This window comes from Phyllopteryx taeniolatus, chromosome 7 (genome assembly GCF_024500385.1).
Source record: "Phyllopteryx taeniolatus isolate TA_2022b chromosome 7, UOR_Ptae_1.2, whole genome shotgun sequence".
Lineage (NCBI taxonomy): Eukaryota > Metazoa > Chordata > Actinopteri > Syngnathiformes > Syngnathidae > Phyllopteryx > Phyllopteryx taeniolatus.
The window spans coordinates 6,083,888-6,102,032 of record NC_084508.1 but is presented as its reverse complement, the minus strand read 5'-3'; the positions used below and the strand labels follow the sequence as shown (position 1 = coordinate 6,102,032).

Sequence of the window (18,145 nt, the reverse complement as noted above, 5' to 3'; positions counted from 1 at the left end):
CTACCTTTTTTATGGCGGTCATTTCTCGTGATCGTTTACGTTCACACGCTCACGTGACCAAAACGCGGAAGTGAAACGGGAAGTTGTCGCCGAGATGGAAGTACGGCGTTTTTGCTCAAAACAAACTTCATTTTAGGGTATTTCTATTGTTTATTTTGCACATAAGAGATGGATTCGGGAGCGAAAGAAGTGAACGAGGATTGTGTCCGACAGTTGAGAATGGCAACTCGAGAAAAACTGAAAAAATTCAACTGTTTGCGCGGTGAGTTTTCCACGACGTGTCATTGATTGACAGCCAACGCCGTAAAAGCAACCTTATAACAATTTAAAAATCATGAATTGGGGTGTCTTACTTTTGAAAACGTTTTTCTTTTCTTTTTTTAACATGGCGTAAGTCTCACTCATGTAATAATAATTACATTTATAAAACTACGCGAGTGCTCTGCCCCTAAAGCTCACATTTACTTTAGGTTACCAAAATCTGTAAAATAGAAGGTGGAGCTTTCCGTTATGAGGGATTCGAGTGAGTATGATAAATTACATTTAATGTAGATTTTTTTTTTAATTCAAAAGAGCCCAGGAGAGGCCAATTGAATGGTGTTAAGTTTCTTTTGTCTTGTGTAATCTTTTCCTCCTGCGCATTTGTGTGATTTAGACTAGATTGTGCCAAAAGCATATCGTGAGCCTTGACATCTGTTAGCTAGCAGCAGAGCCGCACTGCTTTGTTTGCACAATGTGAGGCGCAGGTATTATTTTTGTCCCCTTGGGATCGCCGTCATCACGTTCTATTGTAGTAGCTGTGACTTTGAGTGTGTAGGACTTTTGTGGCAAGCTTTCAAGGGCCACATCAAATGACATGTAGTGCTGGATCTGGCCCGTGGGTTCGAAACAATAACATGCTTCCTTGTGGTCTACCTGAAGGTCGGGAGTTGGCGTGTGGCGAGTTCTGGGACGTGGTGGCGGTAACCGCCGCGGACGAGTGGCAGAAAGACGCCTACGAGCTTCAGATCCAGGCAAAAGTGGAGAGGAAAGAACTCCCGCTTGGAATTCCCTTCAAAGTCTTCTCGGATCCACCTGGATGTAAAATAGGTGAGTGTTCCTAATTAATGTTAAACATAAAATATCTTCAGTGGACATTTTTTTTTTAAAAAGGGATTTAAAAACAAATGTGTTCAACAGGCATTCCAGTCTGACTTGATTGTTTAGATTTTTTTGCATTAACTGAAACATATAAAGTTCAATTTAGAATTACTTGTGTTTTCTAGGCAACGGCGGCTCCACCCTTCACGCTCTGCAGCAGCTGAGTGACATCTACGGCCCGACTCTTTGCAGGTTGAGAGTCATCCTGATTCATGCAGGTCGGGTATAATTCTAGTGGTGGGCGGTCATATGGGCCTTCTCTGTGGCTCTAAAAGCTACATTTCCCACCTAAACTGTAATATTTGTTCCACGAAATTGTATAAATTATTCCCAAAAGTCTTTTGTCTTCATTTTGTAGCATTTCTCCTGGCTGCAGGGCTTCCAGTACATGTTTGTGGATTTTAGAATGATTCTTTTTATTATTATTTTTGTTGTCCAATCAGATTTCAGCTTCTTTGTGTTACCATGTCAAGCTAAAATGCCCAAGGTGTTCAGAATCAGTAGTGCTGATGTAAATTAAAATATATGAATAATGGGACTGTTTCTTTTACAAAACCGAATTTCCCAATTCAGCATCACAATGCTGGTGTTCCGGCCCTCAATGTCGTAAGCATTTTGGCCTCCTGGTTGAGAACAGAAATAGAAACCGCGACCTCAAAATTCTGGAAAACCCTTCTACCTATGTATAATGCATTTTTACAATGCATGATTTGGCTTCTACCCATATGATCAAAACGAAGTATTATCTGTATTTGTTTAGTTTTTTTTCAAATAATTATTCTGAAGTTTAGGACTTTATTTGAATACGTAATGCTTTCTTTTTATTTACTTGCTCTTACTTTGAAATTCACAGCCCTACTTTTATTTAGTAAATTAGAAAACACACAGTTGTGCCGATATGTTTGATTACCCAGGCAGAATTTGTAAGATTGGTAAAATTCTTTCAAGAAAACATGAAGGGCCAGGGGAAACACATTTAATTTTATTTTAATGGGATTCAAATTAAACTGTCAAGCATTTCAGAAAAGCATTATCATCAAAGAACACATAACCATATAGGAATTAATGATGGTTGTTGTTCAGTCATCAGTCATGTTTAAATAAAAAAAAAAAGAAATTTCACAAATTCCGCCAGGGTATGTAAACGTATGAGCACAGGGTATGTAAACTTATGAGCACAACTCCACATATTATACATGTCATATTTGAATGAAAGTGTAACCTCTAGGTGGCGGTGGCATATTGGAGTGAAAGAGTACAGCTTTTTCATAACCTCTACATGGTGGAATACATTTATAAAATGGGAACGTTTTTTTTTTTTTTTTTTTTTCCCCCTGTACCTGTGGTTAATGCACACCATTGATTTTGGACTTTTTTTTCGGGGGGGGAATGCACATATACACGAGTAATTCCCCCTTCAAAGACACCATCCCAAAATTAATTTAAGTGGGGCTGTATTCATAAAAATTGAATCGTGTACTGAATTGTGGGTCAGAAATGGATATATGAATTGTATCTTTACATTTGGTTTATCGTCACAATGCAAGTCCCAAGTTAAGGCCCAGGTAGCAAACCCATGATACGCCACTGGATGAATCAAGAAAGTGAACTGTTTTCTCTCTTTCAACATCCCTCCAGGTGGCTCGAGTCAGCGCCTGCCCAGTGCCAGCGCGCTGGGGAAGATCTTCGCCGCCGTGCCGCTGGGCGAGCCCCTCTACCAGATGCTGGAGCTCAAACTGGCCATATATGTGGATTTCCCCGCACAGATGAAGCCCGGCGTGCTGGTGACCTGCGCGGACGACATTGAGCTCTACAGTATCGCCAGGGATGAGAGCGTTGCGTTCGACAAGCCGGGCTTTACGGCTTTAGCCCACCCGTCGCCGCTGTCCATCGGCACCGCCCACGGCGTTTTTGTTTTGGAGCCGTGTGAGGAGACCGCATGCTCAGAAATGGAGACCAGGACCTGCTTGCGCTTTCTCCACAAGCCTAGCGTTGATGCGATGCGAGACACGGGCGCCGTTTGTCAGAGGAGAAGCGGTTGTTTTCTTATATCCGATAGCGAGTTTGTCTACACGGACAGTACCTACTATGTAGACTTTGATACGTCGCAGTGTCTCCTCGGTGTGCTCAAAGAGGTCGGACCGTTGGAGTGCGAGATCGACGCGTACGGCGATTTCCTCCAAGCGTTAGGCCCGCAGGCCTCGATAGAATACACCCGCAACACGGCCAATGTCACCAAACAGGACGGCGGCCTGGTGGAAATCCGCCAGAAGATTTTCCGTCTTCTCAGAGGAACGCCGCTAAATGTGATCCTCCTCAATAACTCCAAGTTTTATCACATCGGGACCACGACGGAGTACATCTTCCACCTCACAGAGGATGACGCCCTGAGGAGCGAGTTGGGTCTCCTGTCGTCTGCGTTCAGCGTACACCCGAACGAAAAGGCTGATGCGGCATCCTGCGTGATGCACAGCGTCCTGGAACCTAGTTGCTCTGTGGGAGCCGGATCCGTGGTGGAGTACTCCAGACTGGGAGATAGAGTGTCCGTAGGCAGGGGCTCAGTGGTCAGCAGCTGCTGGGTCAGACCCGATACCTCGGTGCCCGATGGGGTCTTCATGCATTCTCTGTGTGTGACCCAACGGGAAAGAACTGGCTTCTTAACAGTCGTCTTCGGAATCAACGACAACTTCAAATGTTGCGTGAAAGCTTCCGAATCTATGGAAGCCTTGACTCTTTTTGGTGTGACTCTGGACACCTGCGTGTCCCTCTGGGGACTGGACGGTCATGGCTTGAGGTTTTCCGGTGACGTGTCCGGCTGTAGTTTGTGGACCGTTTGTTTGTTTCCCATTTGCGAGGACCAACAGCAGTCGTTCTCCTTGTCGCTAAACATGCTGCAGGCCGTCCTGGGCAGACGTGCCTTCAACATACCCAAAGACACAAAGCTGATATCTATGCATGAGGCCCTGCAGTGTAAGAATCTGCAGGAGATGCTGAACTTCCGGAAGGAACTCTATCGTGACATCGCACGGAGATCGGGAGCCAGTTGTGAGGCGAGCAGCAGCATGCTGGACTAACTGGACACGCTTTGAGGGAGGACTGGCTGACTCCAAAGTCAAGTGCATGCATGATAGTAATCCAGCCAAGATGTGATGATGCTGTTAGTGTAAACAGTGCACATCAGCGTGGATGTGCTTTGAACTACACAAGCCACTAAAATCGAATTTATTGCCGAACAAATAAACTCAGAATAGTCAATCAAATCAATTAATTTCTCAGCCCTTGTAGCGTAGTACAGCACTGGAAAAAAAATAAGAGACCACTGCAAAATTATCAGTTCCTCTTATTTAGCTATTTCTAGGTATATGTTTGAGTATTTTTTTTTTAAAAGAAATGCTATCATTTAGAGCAGCAGTTTTTTTTTTTTTTTTTTTTCCATTTTTCAGAACGATTTCATGTAAAGACACATTTTGAGGGAGCATTATAGAAACGGAGAATAAACGGTTAAATATACAAATCAGCATGACACTGAATGTCGGCGTTGTTATTAGTGAGAGCTCTGCGCTTGTTTCTCTTCGACGAGCCGGTGCCATTTTGGGGTAATCTTTTATTGTTTCAAAAAAGTCCAAAGGCTTTTCTTTTAATGCGGAGTGCATGTGCCGAAGTAGTTTTGATGTCTTCATTGCCTCACTTGCGACGCACCTGATTTTCAAACAAAAACTTTATTCAGACTGATGATGAATACAATACTTTTGTTCAATATCTCTGCCTGACCTGGGACCAACCGTCCTGCGGCCCAATACGAGTCCCTCGCCCGGTGCTTGGGGACCCCTGATTTAGAGCATTTATTTGCAAAAAAGGAAAAATGGGCAAAATACCACAAAGGTTTCAGCTTTAAACAGTGGGACATTGAGATTTTTCATGAGTTGTTCCCCAAAGGGACGAGATGAAACCCTCCGTCCCGTGAACCTTTGAACAGAAGGATTACCTGCTATGTCACACACACACACACACACACACACACACACTCACGTGTCGCGGCGATGAAGGGAGATCAGTTGTCGGCGTTTGTTTGGCCGTTATTATTTTTAGCCCGCCGCCATGATCCCGTCTTTATCGGGACATGTGCAATTGTGGCAGAGGGAGCGATTGCATGACTGACGGCCTTTACGCCAACACACAGGACACGAGACCTTATCAATGGGGAACTACAAATCCAGACCATCGCAGACGTGTACAGGTACTGGACTGGTGGGGGTGACATTTTGTCCTTTTGAATGCTATTGATTCGACATGGGTAGCGCGGCGGAGGAGTGTTTAGCTGGTCTGCGGTGGCATGTTCAACTTTGAATTGAAGATTACAAAATTGGCCAGCCGTAGGTGTGAATGATTATTTGTCTAGACTGCACTCGGCGCAATTTTATTTGTAGAGCACCTGACGGACAACTGCAGCTAAAACCAAGTGGCGTCCATAAATACAAAGCCAACTAAGGACAATTGAACATAATGTTAATTAGGAGCAATAAAACATTGACAAAGTTCAAAACAAATAAATGGGGCAAAAAAAAAAAAAAGACTCAATAAAGTGGAAAAGCGGAGCAAAACCATTTAGAGATTTGAAGACAAACAGAAGAATCTGAAAATGAACTCTAAAATCCAGAATAGGATTTGGGCGTTCCCTCTTGACATGTTCCAGTTCGAAGACGAGCCGCAGCATTTTGAAGCAATTGGGAGATGTTTGAAGGATGAATGCAAATCCAGCTGAGATGTGATGAAGCCGTCAAACTTAAAAAAGTTGTTTGTAAACTATATATACGTTCACTATTAAGAGACAACATTCAGTTTTGTAAATGTCAGTTTTATTCCTGCTTATTCTTCTAAATTCCTATTCGTTCCAATTGCAAGTTTCTGAATACATTTTTCATTTCAAGTTCAATTTTCTAATACCAGAATCATTTTTAGGGCAATTGTGAGTATGTAATAACATGATGAGTTGACGACCTTGTATGTTTACTATATACTTACAATTATTTCATAAAATATATTAAAATGTTACCAGTATATATTTTTTTCATTTTCTGTCGACAATAAATTAACCAGTTTGATTTATCAATAGAAAAATAAAAAGTTAAGAAATCTGTTTTGATGAACCAATTTTATGAATTACTAGAACAAATATAAGAGGTTACATTACGGCTCTAATGAGGATAAGCGATATAGGAAATGGACGAATGGATCATTCTATATGCGCCGCCCTGAATAACGGATGAGAAACTCATTTTGTCTGGCGCTTAAGATGAGTGGAAGAAGAAGGTGAGCGAGTCGTACTCGCTGATCCTGGAGAAGCTGGAAGATGACCTCCAGCTCAAAGACAGCGAGCTGGTGGACCTCAAACTTGCGTTCAGGTTGAACCCGTGTGTGTTTTGCTTGCTTTTCTGGCTGGCTGCACAGGCAGGTGATGGGATTTGTATTTCTTTTTTTTTGTTTTTTTTTTCCCCCGTGCCACAGCTCAGACGAGGCGTTTCAGAAGGTCAACTTGAACTACCGGACAGAGAGAGGCCTGTCCCTGCTGCATCTCTGCTGTGTGTGCGAAGGTATGCGTGCTATTAATAACTCGTCAACAAAACGCTATGTTGGAGTGGAAGGACAGATCACTCGCGACTTTTCTGAAGACAACCTTTTGGAGTTACAGTCAACCTTACTAAAAGCCAATTTGCAAACTCACCTATTTGCGTTTTATCCTGTTGCCTATTGTCGTCACGCCAAGAGACCGACAAATGGCGCCAAAGCCCTGACTAATAGAAAAGCAGTCATTGGTATCAAGGTCACATTAATGGTGGTGAAATTTTCAAATCCTTTTTTTTTTTTATATCACCCAAAACCTTTGAACATTTGAACAGGGGTGTGTCGACTTTTTATATCCACTGTAGCTGTGCATTATGTGGGCGTATCCAGGTAACAAGGGACATATCAGCTCTTTAATGGTCAAAGGTCTCCGCCCTTCCAGACTGACCAAGAACGGATTCACTGCACTCCACTTGGCGGCGTACAAGGTGAACAGATCCAATAAACGCACGTCCGTATTCGTCAATGGCCGACCACCGCGAACATATCGCTTCTGCGGCTCTGTTGCTGTCAGGACAACGGCGAGCTGGTTACCGCGCTCCTCCACGGGGGATCGGACGTACAGCAGCTGGGCTACGGAGCCCTCACCGCCCTGCACGTCGCCACGTTGGCCGGACACATGGAGGTGAGAGCGCGCCGGGGCGAGAGGACTCGTCGATGCCCCTCTTGGCTGGGTGAGCCGACGGGTTGTTTGCGTGCAGGCGACTGATATTCTCCTCCAGCATGGGGCTTCTGTCAACGTCCAGGATGCTGTGTTTTTCACCCCGCTGCATATCGCCGCCTATAACGGCAATGAGCAGGTAAATCCAATCGATCAATTCATGGGCGATGCCCGTCACTTTTCGGCACATTCTTTCACCACCGTGCAGGCCAACTAGATTCAACTAATAGAATTTAAGTTGTAAATGTATGTCAGTGCTTTTGATAGTGTGTAAGCCAGCAGAGAGGCCTTTGCTGGATATTTGCTGTCTATTTCTTCCACCAGCTTTCCAAACTGCTGCTGAAGTTTGGCGCGGATGTGAACGCCAGTGGCGAAGTGGGCGACCGGCCGCTGCATCTGGCCGCAGCCAAGGGTTTCCTTGACATCATTGCACTTCTGGTCGGGGAAGGGGGGAAAGCTAACGGTAAGACCTTCAGGCCCATATGATCTCCGCGACAAAAAAAAAAAAAAGTATTGGAACAAGGAGGGCAATCCTTTAGTTCTGGAATTGGTAAACTAAAAATCAGTTTTCCAAGGACCCCTCATAATCCCTACACCCATTAATTATAACTAGCATGTGAACCATTTCTTGTGTATAATGCGCACCCATGTGTAATGCGCACCCCCAAACTTGACCTCAAAACTCTGGAAAACCCTTCTACCTATGTATAATGCATTTTTACAATGCATTATTGTGCTTTTATCTGTATTTTGTTAGTTTTTTCAAATAATTACACTGTACTTGAACACATAATACTTTCTTTTTATTTACTTGCTCTTATTTTGAAATTTAGTAAATGAGAAAACACAAAGTTGGGCCCATATGTTTTTTTACCCAGGCACGATTTGTAAGATGTGTCCAATTCTTTAAAGAAAACATGAAGGACCACGCGAAACACATTTCATTTTATTTTAATGAGATTCAAATTAAACTGTCAAGCATTTCAGAAAAGCATTATCCTGAAACAAAACATAACCATAAAGAAATTAATGATGATTGTTGTTCAGTCATCAGTCATATTAAAAAAATAATAATAATAATAATAATTCACAAAGTCTGCCTGGGTATGTGTACTTATGAGCACAACTGTACATATATGCAATCATATGTACCCCTGTCATATTGGAATGAAAGTGTAGGCTACACCCTTTTCATGACCAATGGGTGGCACACTAGAATGAAAGTGTACAACTTTTTCATAACCTCTAGATGCCAGCATACATTTATAAAATGTGAAAATATGTTTTCATTTTCTCCTATACCAATGTATAATGCGCACTATTGACTTTTGACAATTAGTTGTTTTTTTTTGGGGGGGGGGGTGGTGCATTAGCCACCAATAATTACAGTAACAGCCATGGGAATTATTTCATTTTTTTAATATGTGTGTTTGTGTGCGTGTGTGTTTGTGTGTAACTGTCTCCAGTGAACGCTCAGGACAATGAGGACCACGTGCCCCTCCACTTCTGTGCCCGCTTTGGCCACCATGAAGTCATTCGCTTCCTCCTTCAGGGCAACTTTGACGCACAGGCTCACGCCACCAACATCTACGGAGATACGCCGTTACACTTGTAAAGGGGCGGCTTTGGCGTTGCGATATTGCTTTGCGGCAGACTATCTGATATATTGTGTTCGCACCCAGGGCCTGCTACAATGGCAAATATGAGGTCGTGAAGGAGATTATCCAGCTCTCTGGTGCGGAGAGTCTTACCAAGGAGAACATTTTCAGCGAGACATCACTGCACAGGTATTTCCTTTTCCCGTATTTCCTCAAATAGCGGCGATCGCGGGCCGTCGCGCCATTCTTATCCCTCTGAGGTCCTAATGAACTTCTCCTGTCTTACATCCTAGTGCATGCACCTATGGTAAAGACTTGGAAATGGTCAAGTTTTTGTTGAGCCAGAATGCCATGAGCATCAACCACCAGGGCAGAGATGGACACACAGGTGAATTTTTTCAAAATAATCAGACATCTTCCAGTTTATCGCGGGGGATGCGTTCACATCTTGCAATATAGCTGGACTATATACATTTAAAGGAAAAAATACATTTACCCCTCCTACACGCTTTAAACACATTTCAACTGATTAAAACACACTCTTTAAAGTATACTTTGGAAAATAAAATAACTTACCATAATAATATTATAATTATTATTTAAATAAATGTAATTTAATTTTAAAAAAAAATATTGAAATTAAATAAAATTCTAATTTTTGTCACATTACAATATGACATTTTTATTTCTTTCCCTAATTTGAAAATGACAAAATATTACTGGTGTCCTGGTCCAGAACAACAACTAAACATGGAACAAAAAACAGCATACAAACAAACATAAACAATACTCAATTAATAAGGCACATCAACATATCCAGTGAAATCTTCAAAAAAAAAACAAAAAAAAAGCATTTAGAACCTGTTGCATCGTCATCCGATCCCTTGGGTTTACTCTTGAAAAGATTTAACGCTATAATCCACAACGTTTTTTTTTGGTTTGGGTGAACGCCGAACCGCGATATAGCGAGGGTTCACTGTATAGTCATTGGTACGTGGCTGTGATATCCACCATTTTGCCCGACAGCTCTACACAGCGCGTGTTTTCACGGTCACATCCGACTGGTGCAGTTCCTGCTGGACAACGGGGCCGACATGAACCTGGTGGCCTGCGATCCGAGCCGGTCCAGCGGGGAAAAGGATGAGCAGACCTGCCTCATGTGGGCTTATGAGAAAGGTGAAGAGTCTACCAGGGGCGTCAATGATATGTCCAACTGAGGGGCAGGAGCTTCATTTAGTTAGGCCATGGCTTTGTCAAAAAAAAAGAAAAAGTGCTTTGCCGCCATCTTGTGACGTCTATAGGCAATTACAATTGTTTTCAACGTGAGTGTCAATTGTATGTTAGTCCACGTCACTGTTTTGGAACATTCTATTGTTTTTGTACAGTAGTACCTTGACTTGCAATTTCAATTCGCGCCTGGACCTTGCTCGCACCGCAGGTCACGACGCGATCGTCACTTTGCTGAAACACTACAAGCGCCCGGATGACTCTCCCTGCAATGAGTACTCGCAGCCGGGAGGGGGTGAGTCCAAACCCAAAGGAGCCGTACAAAGATCCGCATCAACGCTGGTCTACGTTTGCCGACTCTCTCTTCCAGATGGCTCGTACGTTTCTGTGCCGTCGCCTCTGGGGAAGATCAAGAGCATGACGAAAGGTAATGCTCCAATGGCTTTCCATATGCTACTAGTATGCAATTACACGCACCTACGTACCCACAACTAGTAGGACTTTTCTGCAACCTGTATAACATTTCTGCACACTGGTCGGACAACTTTGGCATACCAGTAGAATGACTAAATGTTACTAGTGAGGCAAAACTGTGCACTAGTTGACAACTTCATGTTACTGGTATTACTAGTGATATTATACAATTCTTCAGTAGTTGCTGTACAACATTTGTGCACACTAGTAAGACAACTTTGGCATACTAGTAGGACAAGTACATATTAGTGAGGCAAAAATGTGCACGAGTTGACATTGTCATACTACTGATACTTTTGGTGAAGCGCTAGATGTTCACTAGTAGAATTTAATAATGACACTATTAGTACAGTAGCATGCAGATGTCAACCAGTGCACATTTTTGCTTCACCAGTAACTAGTTGTCCTACTAGTGTGCACTGATATCATACAGTGGTGGAAAACATTCTGCCAGCATGCTGTTGTTGCTGTACTAGTGCGCTGAATTGTTTTACTAGTAATGACAAAGAGCGTACTAGTATCCTTGATATCTAGATAAAGGTCCATGTACTAGTGTGCGCGTGCACTGAAATTAAGCACACTAGTAGGACGACTAGGGCGCACTAGTAGAGCAACTGTGTCTTACAAGTAACGTTTTTCCCACTACTGCCTTCCTCTGCTTCCACGTTTCTGCACACTAGGAGGACAACTTTGGTATACTAGTAGGGCAACTACATGTTACTTGTGAATCTACTAGTGGGAATTTTGGTGCTACTAGAAGGGTTCATCAGGCCACTAGTGTGTGACACATGCTGACCTTTAGGATCTAGGAGTAGTTGACTTGTAAGGTTCAATTGTGCACCAGTAGGCCAAAAGTGTACTAGTATTGAGGGGGGGGGGGGGGGGGGGGGGGAACAACATTATTAGTAAGACACAGTCGTTTTACTAGTGTACCCTAGTCATTATACTAGTACACTGAATTGTCTTACTAGTGAGGACAAAGTATGTACTAGTAGCTTGACCTTAAACTGGATATTAAAGGTACACATTTGCACAGGTTCAAAGTACTACTTTCCTTTTTAGACAGTGCATCTTTTGCGCCATCTTGTAGCATCTTGGGACTTTTCAGAAAGCGCACAAAAAAAAAAAAAACCACAAATAATGGAGACTAGGTTTAAAAAATGAGAATGTGTAATCCAAAAAATTCAATGTAATCAATGAATTGACACAATAATTCTGCTCATCCCTAGTGAATATTTAACTGTAACTTTTGTTGTTGTTGTTCCAGAAAAAGCAGAGGTTCTTCTACTCAGGGCCAGCCTCCCCTCTCATTTCCATCTTCAGCTGTCCGAATTGGAATTTAACGAAATCATCGGATCTGGTAACTTTAACAATGTTTTTTTTTTTTTTAAATATTACTCGCGAATACAACTTTTGTTTCACCCGCAGGCTCCTTCGGCAGGGTTTACAAAGGCAAATGTCGCAACAAAATAGTGGCGATTAAACGGTAAATATCCGCATCGTGCACCTTTTTTTTCTCCCCCCCCCCCCCCCCCCCCCCCCTCGCCACTACGTTCATCTTTTGCTGTCGTCTGCAGCTACAGAGCCAACACGTACTGCTCCAAGTCAGACGTGGACATGTTCTGCCGCGAGGTGTCCATCCTGTGCCGCCTCAACCACCCCTGCATCATCCAGTTCGTGGGCGCCTGTCTGGACGACCCCAGCCAGTTCGCCATCGTCACCCAGTACATCTCGGGGGGGTCGCTCTTCGCGCTCTTGCACGAGCAGAAGAGGTGAGTGAGGGAGGCCACGCCAATTAATCGTAACTTCCACGTGTGCCCCTAAATTCCCCGCGAATCATTTTTTTTTTGGGAAGCAATCCCTCCACTTTAGTCGCGATCGCCATCGATCCGGATCAAGCGTTGCGCTAACCGTGTGCCCTGGTGCACTCTGGGGTATCGACCGACGGACGTTAAGAGCTGTGTGTGATTGGCAAGGGGCAAGGCATCGATCCGGCGCTTAAGTCGCTGCCGCTTTAATGACGTGTCAATGGACAGGCTTATTGATCTGCAGTCCAAGCTCATCATCGCCATGGACGTGGCCAAGGGGATGGAGTACCTGCACAACCTCACCCAGCCCATCATCCACAGAGACCTCAACAGGCATGTGTCACGCTAACAACACGCACGCGCCAAGAGCGGTTGCCGCGTGCGTTCAATGACACGTGTGCTCTTCTGCAGTCACAATATTCTTCTCTATGAGGACGGACATGCGGTGGTGGCCGATTTCGGGGGTAAGATTTGGTTTGTCGGACTGCTCGCCAGCAAATCACGTATCGAACAGTCCAAACTTTTTCTGTCGACTGTGAGTGAGTGAATGTTGAGAAACTCTGTTTCAAGTGACCTCCCTACTGAACACTGAACACAGATTTATGTCTGCAGAGTCCAGATTCCTCCAGTCTGTGGATGAGGACAACATGACCAAGCAGCCGGGGGTAAGTCACACCTTCTTTGAGTTTGCTTGTTTTGTTGACCAATCAGATTTTATCTTCCACGGGTTGCTATGTCAATGTAATCTGCCCAGGGCCTTCAGAATCAGAAAAAACTACTTTCACTGCATGGCTTTTTAATTTTTTTTCATTTTATTTATTTCTTAATTTTATTTATTTTTTTACACCGCTGCTTGAGTGAAAGGTGAAAAAAAAAAAAAAAAAAAAGTATCGATGGTTTGTTTGTTTGCGACATGATATCGTCGTGGTATTCAGAGGTGGATTAAGTCGGGTAAGTCGCCACTGAAGGCCCGGGTACTAAATCCACTGCCCGCCGCTGGAGTTTACTGTGGTTAAACATGCAGCTGGGGGCCTGCGTGCACCTGCAATCAATTACCCAGCGGCCCACCAAACTGCCTTCATGCAGATTTTGTCTCGGCGTGATGATTCATCAGTTTGGTTGCTAAGTGTGTCGCATCTCTTGAGAGCCGCCTGTAGGAAAGAAACGGAATTGCCATTGGGCACAAATGCATTGTTTGCCATAGCAACTGCGCCCGTGGCTGTTTTTCAATGAGCATTTTTTTTTTCAATGAGTCTTCTGTTTTTTGTGCGCACGCGCTCGTTTGAAGAACCTGCGATGGATGGCTCCCGAGGTCTTCACTCAGTGTACTCGCTACTCAGTCAAGGCAGACATGTTCAGCTACGCCCTCTGTCTGTGGGAGCTGCTGACTGGAGAGATTCCCTTCGCACACTTGAAGCCTGGTAATTTTTCCCCCACGTCACATTGAATGGGCTTTCCAGTCCCAGCTGACTTTAAGCAAGAGACGGGGGGTACACCCTCTTCTATGTCGCCAGCCGATTGCAGATCCCCGATACAGAGAGACCATATCATAAATACGCTAAAAAAATCACAATTCTTTATAAAATGTAAAAAAAAACGTCCAAATGATATTGAAACATCAAAATGTTCAACCGAACCGTATAATTGTGTGCGAGCTTCATGCTAAAAAATACGATGCAAGACGCCATAGACGGGCTACAGGAATTTAGCATAGATGTCACGGCAATTATAAACCTGCTTGTGTACTTGAAAAACCAAGAAAAGAACAATTGCTTAAAAATACGGGAAATACAGTGCAAACTATGAGCCGCGATTCTAAGGCGAGTTGCCCTCATGAGAACATTCTGTGTCTTGCCGTCCTCAGCTGCCGCAGCAGCAGACATGGCCTACCATCACATCCGGCCTCCTGTCGGCTACTCCATCCCGAAACCCATCTCTGCACTTCTCATGAGGGGATGGAACGCATGTCCGGAGGTAACGATAATAACGATCCTTTATCATTGAAAATATCAGTTGTGTTCAGGAGCTTCTGTATACCGGCGTCTTAATCGTTCCACTAAGAAAGAAAATCGACCAAAACGTTATAATGAGTAGTAGAAAAACATTGCATACTTAAAAAAAAAAGGATTGAGATGAAGTCAAATGTGTTGACTCTTCCGTTGAGTCTCTTACTTTTATTCTACAAGCTGTAAAATGATCTTAGCAACAAAGTGCTCGGATGCGCTCGCTTTGCTCCTTAATCCCGTTGGGGCGAAGGACGCTGAGTCAGCTCCAAACGCATTCAGCGCTAATGAATGGCACATTCATATCTCCAGATAATACATCATTGCTGGGCTGTGCAAAAATTAATAGCACACATGACCTGTATGATGTACCCTTTATGCCGCAAATACATTCATATCCAATTGCAGGACCGTCCAGAGTTTTCCGAAGTGGTCACCAACCTGGAGGAGTGCTTATGCAACGTTGAGGTATACTATAGAATTTTTCACAATGTTTCTAAACAATAGGCTTCCTATATGTATTTATTTTTGGTATTTTTTTTCCAAAATGATCATGATAACTGCGCGTAACTGCTGAGCGTGTTCCACCGTCTGCGCGTTTGTGTGCGTCCAAAGCTGATGTCGCCCGCCTCCAGTAACAGCAGCGGCTCCTTGTCGCCCTCCTCGTCCTCCGACTGCCTTCTGGCCCGGGCTGGACCCAGCCGGGGTCACGTGGCCGCGCTGCGGTCCAGGTTCGAGCTGGAGTACGCGCTCAACACCCGAGCCTACGCCTTCTGGAGCCAGAGGTGAGAAGAAAACCGCGGTATGCGGAACGTCACGTGACCAGCGCGGAAGACGGGTTAGCTGACTTCCTGTGTATGCTAGGCTAACGAGCATAACTCGGGTTGACTATATGATTGTGCGAAGCCGAACTTTTTTGCCTGGTGTCTTTGGACAAAAGTCCTAAATATTGTCTGGGCCACCGAAATGTACTGTAATAACAACAACAATCATAATACTGTAAAAGTGATCTATTTTTAGTTTCAATTAATTCTTGACAGTGAGGCAGATATGCTAACCACTACAGCATGGTACCCTCATAATAAATATTTGATTTGCTTTGATTTTTGACTTTCAGCGAGCGGAGGCGTGCATCTGGAGGCCTCTCATTGGAGGAAATAAGAAGGAGCATGCAGTTTTCGCCCATTGATCGCAATGGTTTGTTCACTACTGTATTATTGGAACGATTCAATATTGATTTGTCATATCAAAATTTTATATAATATTTATGGTTTTAGAGGATGTATGGAAATACATTTATTTCCTATGATAAGGAAGTAATACTTTAAATTAAGGCTGCAGCTAAAAATAATATCAACTATTTTTAGACTCAAGTATTCTAGCAATCCATCCCATCGATTAGTCAGATAATAATTGATTTTGCCTTATTAAACGCAATAACATGCATGAGTAGTGCAGGTATTTTCTTTTTCCACTTATTGTCGCCCCTCTCACGTTGTACTGTAGTATCTGTGACTTTGAGTGTGTGTATGACTTTAACTAACATGTTTCGCGATCGTAGACGTGCTGTTGTGGTACACATTGCACTCCCCCCCCCCCCCCCCCCCCCCCTCGTTAAGTGTAAAATGATCCCAAATTTGGGACATTCTCTGTGTTTTACGGACCCTTCTATTTCTACACTCATTGGTGCGTGTGACTGCAGCAACATTAGTCCGTGTAGAAAAATTATCCATGCGAAGCGCCGCCGAGGCAGAGAATTTCCTTCAACCTCATTTTGTAATCGAAATAATTGATGAATTATTGCAGCCCTATTTGCAAGCCCTCCCAGTTAAAATGGATATTTGACTTCTAAAGACGTCAATGGCAGTGAATGAGTTAATACTGCTACAAATTGATACATATCAATATAAGGCCGTGAAATATTTCTCTGTGTCTTAACTGTCACATGTTGTATTTTATTCATTTTATTTTTTTATATTTTTTGCAGGTTACGTGTCTGATCCCATGAGCACCATGCGATTCTGCTCCTCCTTCGGCAGCAATGGCAGCTTTGAAGACAGTAACTAACAATATCTTACGGTAACTGACAGTAACTAACACATTTTTCCCTTGTTGGTGAAGCTGTATATAATTGTGTGTGTAGTTGAGGGGTTTTGTTGATTAGATTGCACTCATGGTTCATTTTTTATTTCGTATTATTAGTATTTAAGTATTTATCATTTACTACATTTTTTTTAAATTTTAAAATCAATCAATCAATAAAATTTGTGATGACTACATTTATTTGATGTATAAAGTTTATATTTATTGTATTCACAATGAATCCACACTGTATCGAGATTCATCGATCGTTTTTTTTTTTGAATGGGTTTTAACTGCATACAAGTCCGACTTTTGAGTTGCGCGCCTTTAGTCTAGCACCACGTTGTGCCACTACATGCCGGGCAGCGCTATTGGAAGAGATACAGCATATTAAGCGCAAGAAGAACAGGCACAGCAGGTCCCCTACTAAGCTGCAGTGATAGTCATTGTTCGCACAGAGCAATGAGAATAGTGTGTATGCATGGGAGTGTTGTTGTTGAGTGTGTGTATGCGTTGCTGCCCCTTGTCTGATGGTTTATAAGTAGCGTAGCATCGATGCTAATTTACGTTAGCCTCATTATAGTGTTTCACATTATATTTTAGAATGAAGCTAATTGACTTTTGTTAGATGACATGATATGGTTTCGTTGAAGATTTTGGTGTTTAAATATACGTTTAATAATCAGTCACTTTTTGTAAACTTCAACTGAGAGCGACAAACAGTTTGAAGCAAGCGCGCTTTGCCTCTTATTTGGGAGTGAGTCTTCTTTTCCTTTTCTCAAAGTGACGCTATACGGTCGTCTCCCATCTCTCGACAGCGAGAAAGTGAGACCAGGTGCTGAGGAATGCTTTAAAAGGTGTCTTTTAATAAGTTTTTAAAAGGTTAAAATGTGCTTAAAGTGTTTGGTAGAGGATTAGGAATGAAGACAAACAGCTTTATTTGTCACCGTCTTTCTTTCTTCAATAGCCAAACCGCTGATAAGATGATGCCCTGCAAACCCACACAATAAATGCAATAAATAAACCATCTATTCAGGAGTAAACATAGGTCTAGTGTTTACACTGTTTTCTTCATGTTATCACAAAATGTTTCATTTATGACGAAACGTTAGCGCTCATCATGACCAAAATGTACACAAACACATGATGTCGATGTTAAAAGGTCAATCCAGGGAGACCAGCCGCTGTGAATTATTCAACCCTTTGTGAGTGTGTGCGAGACGGAGTATCTGCTTGCGGGTGAGAGGCGATAGCACTCAATGCCTCCCACTAACCCTAACCCTCTTTGAGAAGAGATCTGCTATTGTAAACATTGCGCGCGGCATCCACAACTCATTAGCAAGCTTCTCGTTAGTGATTCATGCATGACAGCTATTGAACAACTTGGCTTTCCTAGGACCTGAACATCATTCAATGTTAGGCAGACTGTAAGAACCAATACCATTCCAACAGGGTCCTTGCACTGCTAATCCTCGAACTGATTGTCAAACTCTTATGTGCCGTGAACGTAATGATTTGGCAGACAGGATT

General features: G+C 43.1%; 2 protein-coding genes across 7 annotated transcripts; both read left to right on the top strand.

Moving 5' to 3' along the window:
• Positions 1-38: 38 nt before the first annotated feature.
• On the top strand, positions 39-4,663 carry fpgt (fucose-1-phosphate guanylyltransferase). Its single transcript, XM_061780177.1, has 4 exons — positions 39-262; positions 922-1,089; positions 1,266-1,358; positions 2,779-4,663. The coding sequence occupies exons 1-4, from the start codon at positions 169-171 to the stop codon at positions 4,212-4,214; spliced, it is 1,791 nt and encodes a 596-aa protein (XP_061636161.1). The 5' UTR covers positions 39-168; the 3' UTR covers positions 4,215-4,663.
• Positions 4,223-16,816, top strand: tnni3k (TNNI3 interacting kinase). Of its 6 annotated transcripts, XM_061780144.1 has the most exons (25): positions 4,223-5,377; positions 6,434-6,542; positions 6,646-6,731; positions 7,093-7,190; positions 7,277-7,387; positions 7,464-7,562; positions 7,748-7,886; positions 8,890-9,034; positions 9,106-9,210; positions 9,315-9,409; positions 10,048-10,197; positions 10,460-10,543; positions 10,619-10,675; positions 11,990-12,082; positions 12,151-12,208; positions 12,300-12,494; positions 12,759-12,863; positions 12,942-12,994; positions 13,143-13,195; positions 13,819-13,951; positions 14,395-14,504; positions 14,942-15,001; positions 15,149-15,318; positions 15,651-15,730; positions 16,521-16,816. In XM_061780144.1, the coding sequence occupies exons 1-25, from the start codon at positions 5,338-5,340 to the stop codon at positions 16,598-16,600; spliced, it is 2,508 nt and encodes an 835-aa protein (XP_061636128.1). In that variant the 5' UTR covers positions 4,223-5,337; the 3' UTR covers positions 16,601-16,816. The 6 variants fall into 6 exon arrangements, with proteins under 6 accessions (XP_061636128.1, XP_061636130.1, XP_061636129.1 ...); XM_061780142.1 differs by having other exon boundaries at positions 5,239-5,377; positions 10,460-10,675; XM_061780143.1 differs by having other exon boundaries at positions 5,239-5,377; positions 6,434-6,731; positions 7,145-7,190.
• Positions 16,817-18,145: the final 1,329 nt, after the last annotated feature.

Bases quoted from the DNA above. Each gene is read 5' to 3' on its own strand.
- fpgt (XM_061780177.1), top strand. From the start codon at position 169: ATGGATTCGGGAGCGAAAGAAGTGAACGAGGATTGTGTCCGACAGTTG. The intron at 1,090-1,265 runs GTGAGTGTTCCT...TGTGTTTTCTAG, and splicing joins TCCACCTGGATGTAAAATAG to GCAACGGCGGCTCCACCCTT. The intron at 1,359-2,778 runs GTCGGGTATAAT...ACATCCCTCCAG, and splicing joins AGTCATCCTGATTCATGCAG to GTGGCTCGAGTCAGCGCCTG.
- tnni3k (XM_061780141.1), top strand. From the start codon at position 5,338: ATGGGGAACTACAAATCCAGACCATCGCAGACGTGTACAG. The intron at 13,196-13,818 runs GTAAGTCACACC...GCTCGTTTGAAG, and splicing joins ACATGACCAAGCAGCCGGGG to AACCTGCGATGGATGGCTCC. The intron at 14,505-14,941 runs GTAACGATAATA...ATCCAATTGCAG, and splicing joins GATGGAACGCATGTCCGGAG to GACCGTCCAGAGTTTTCCGA.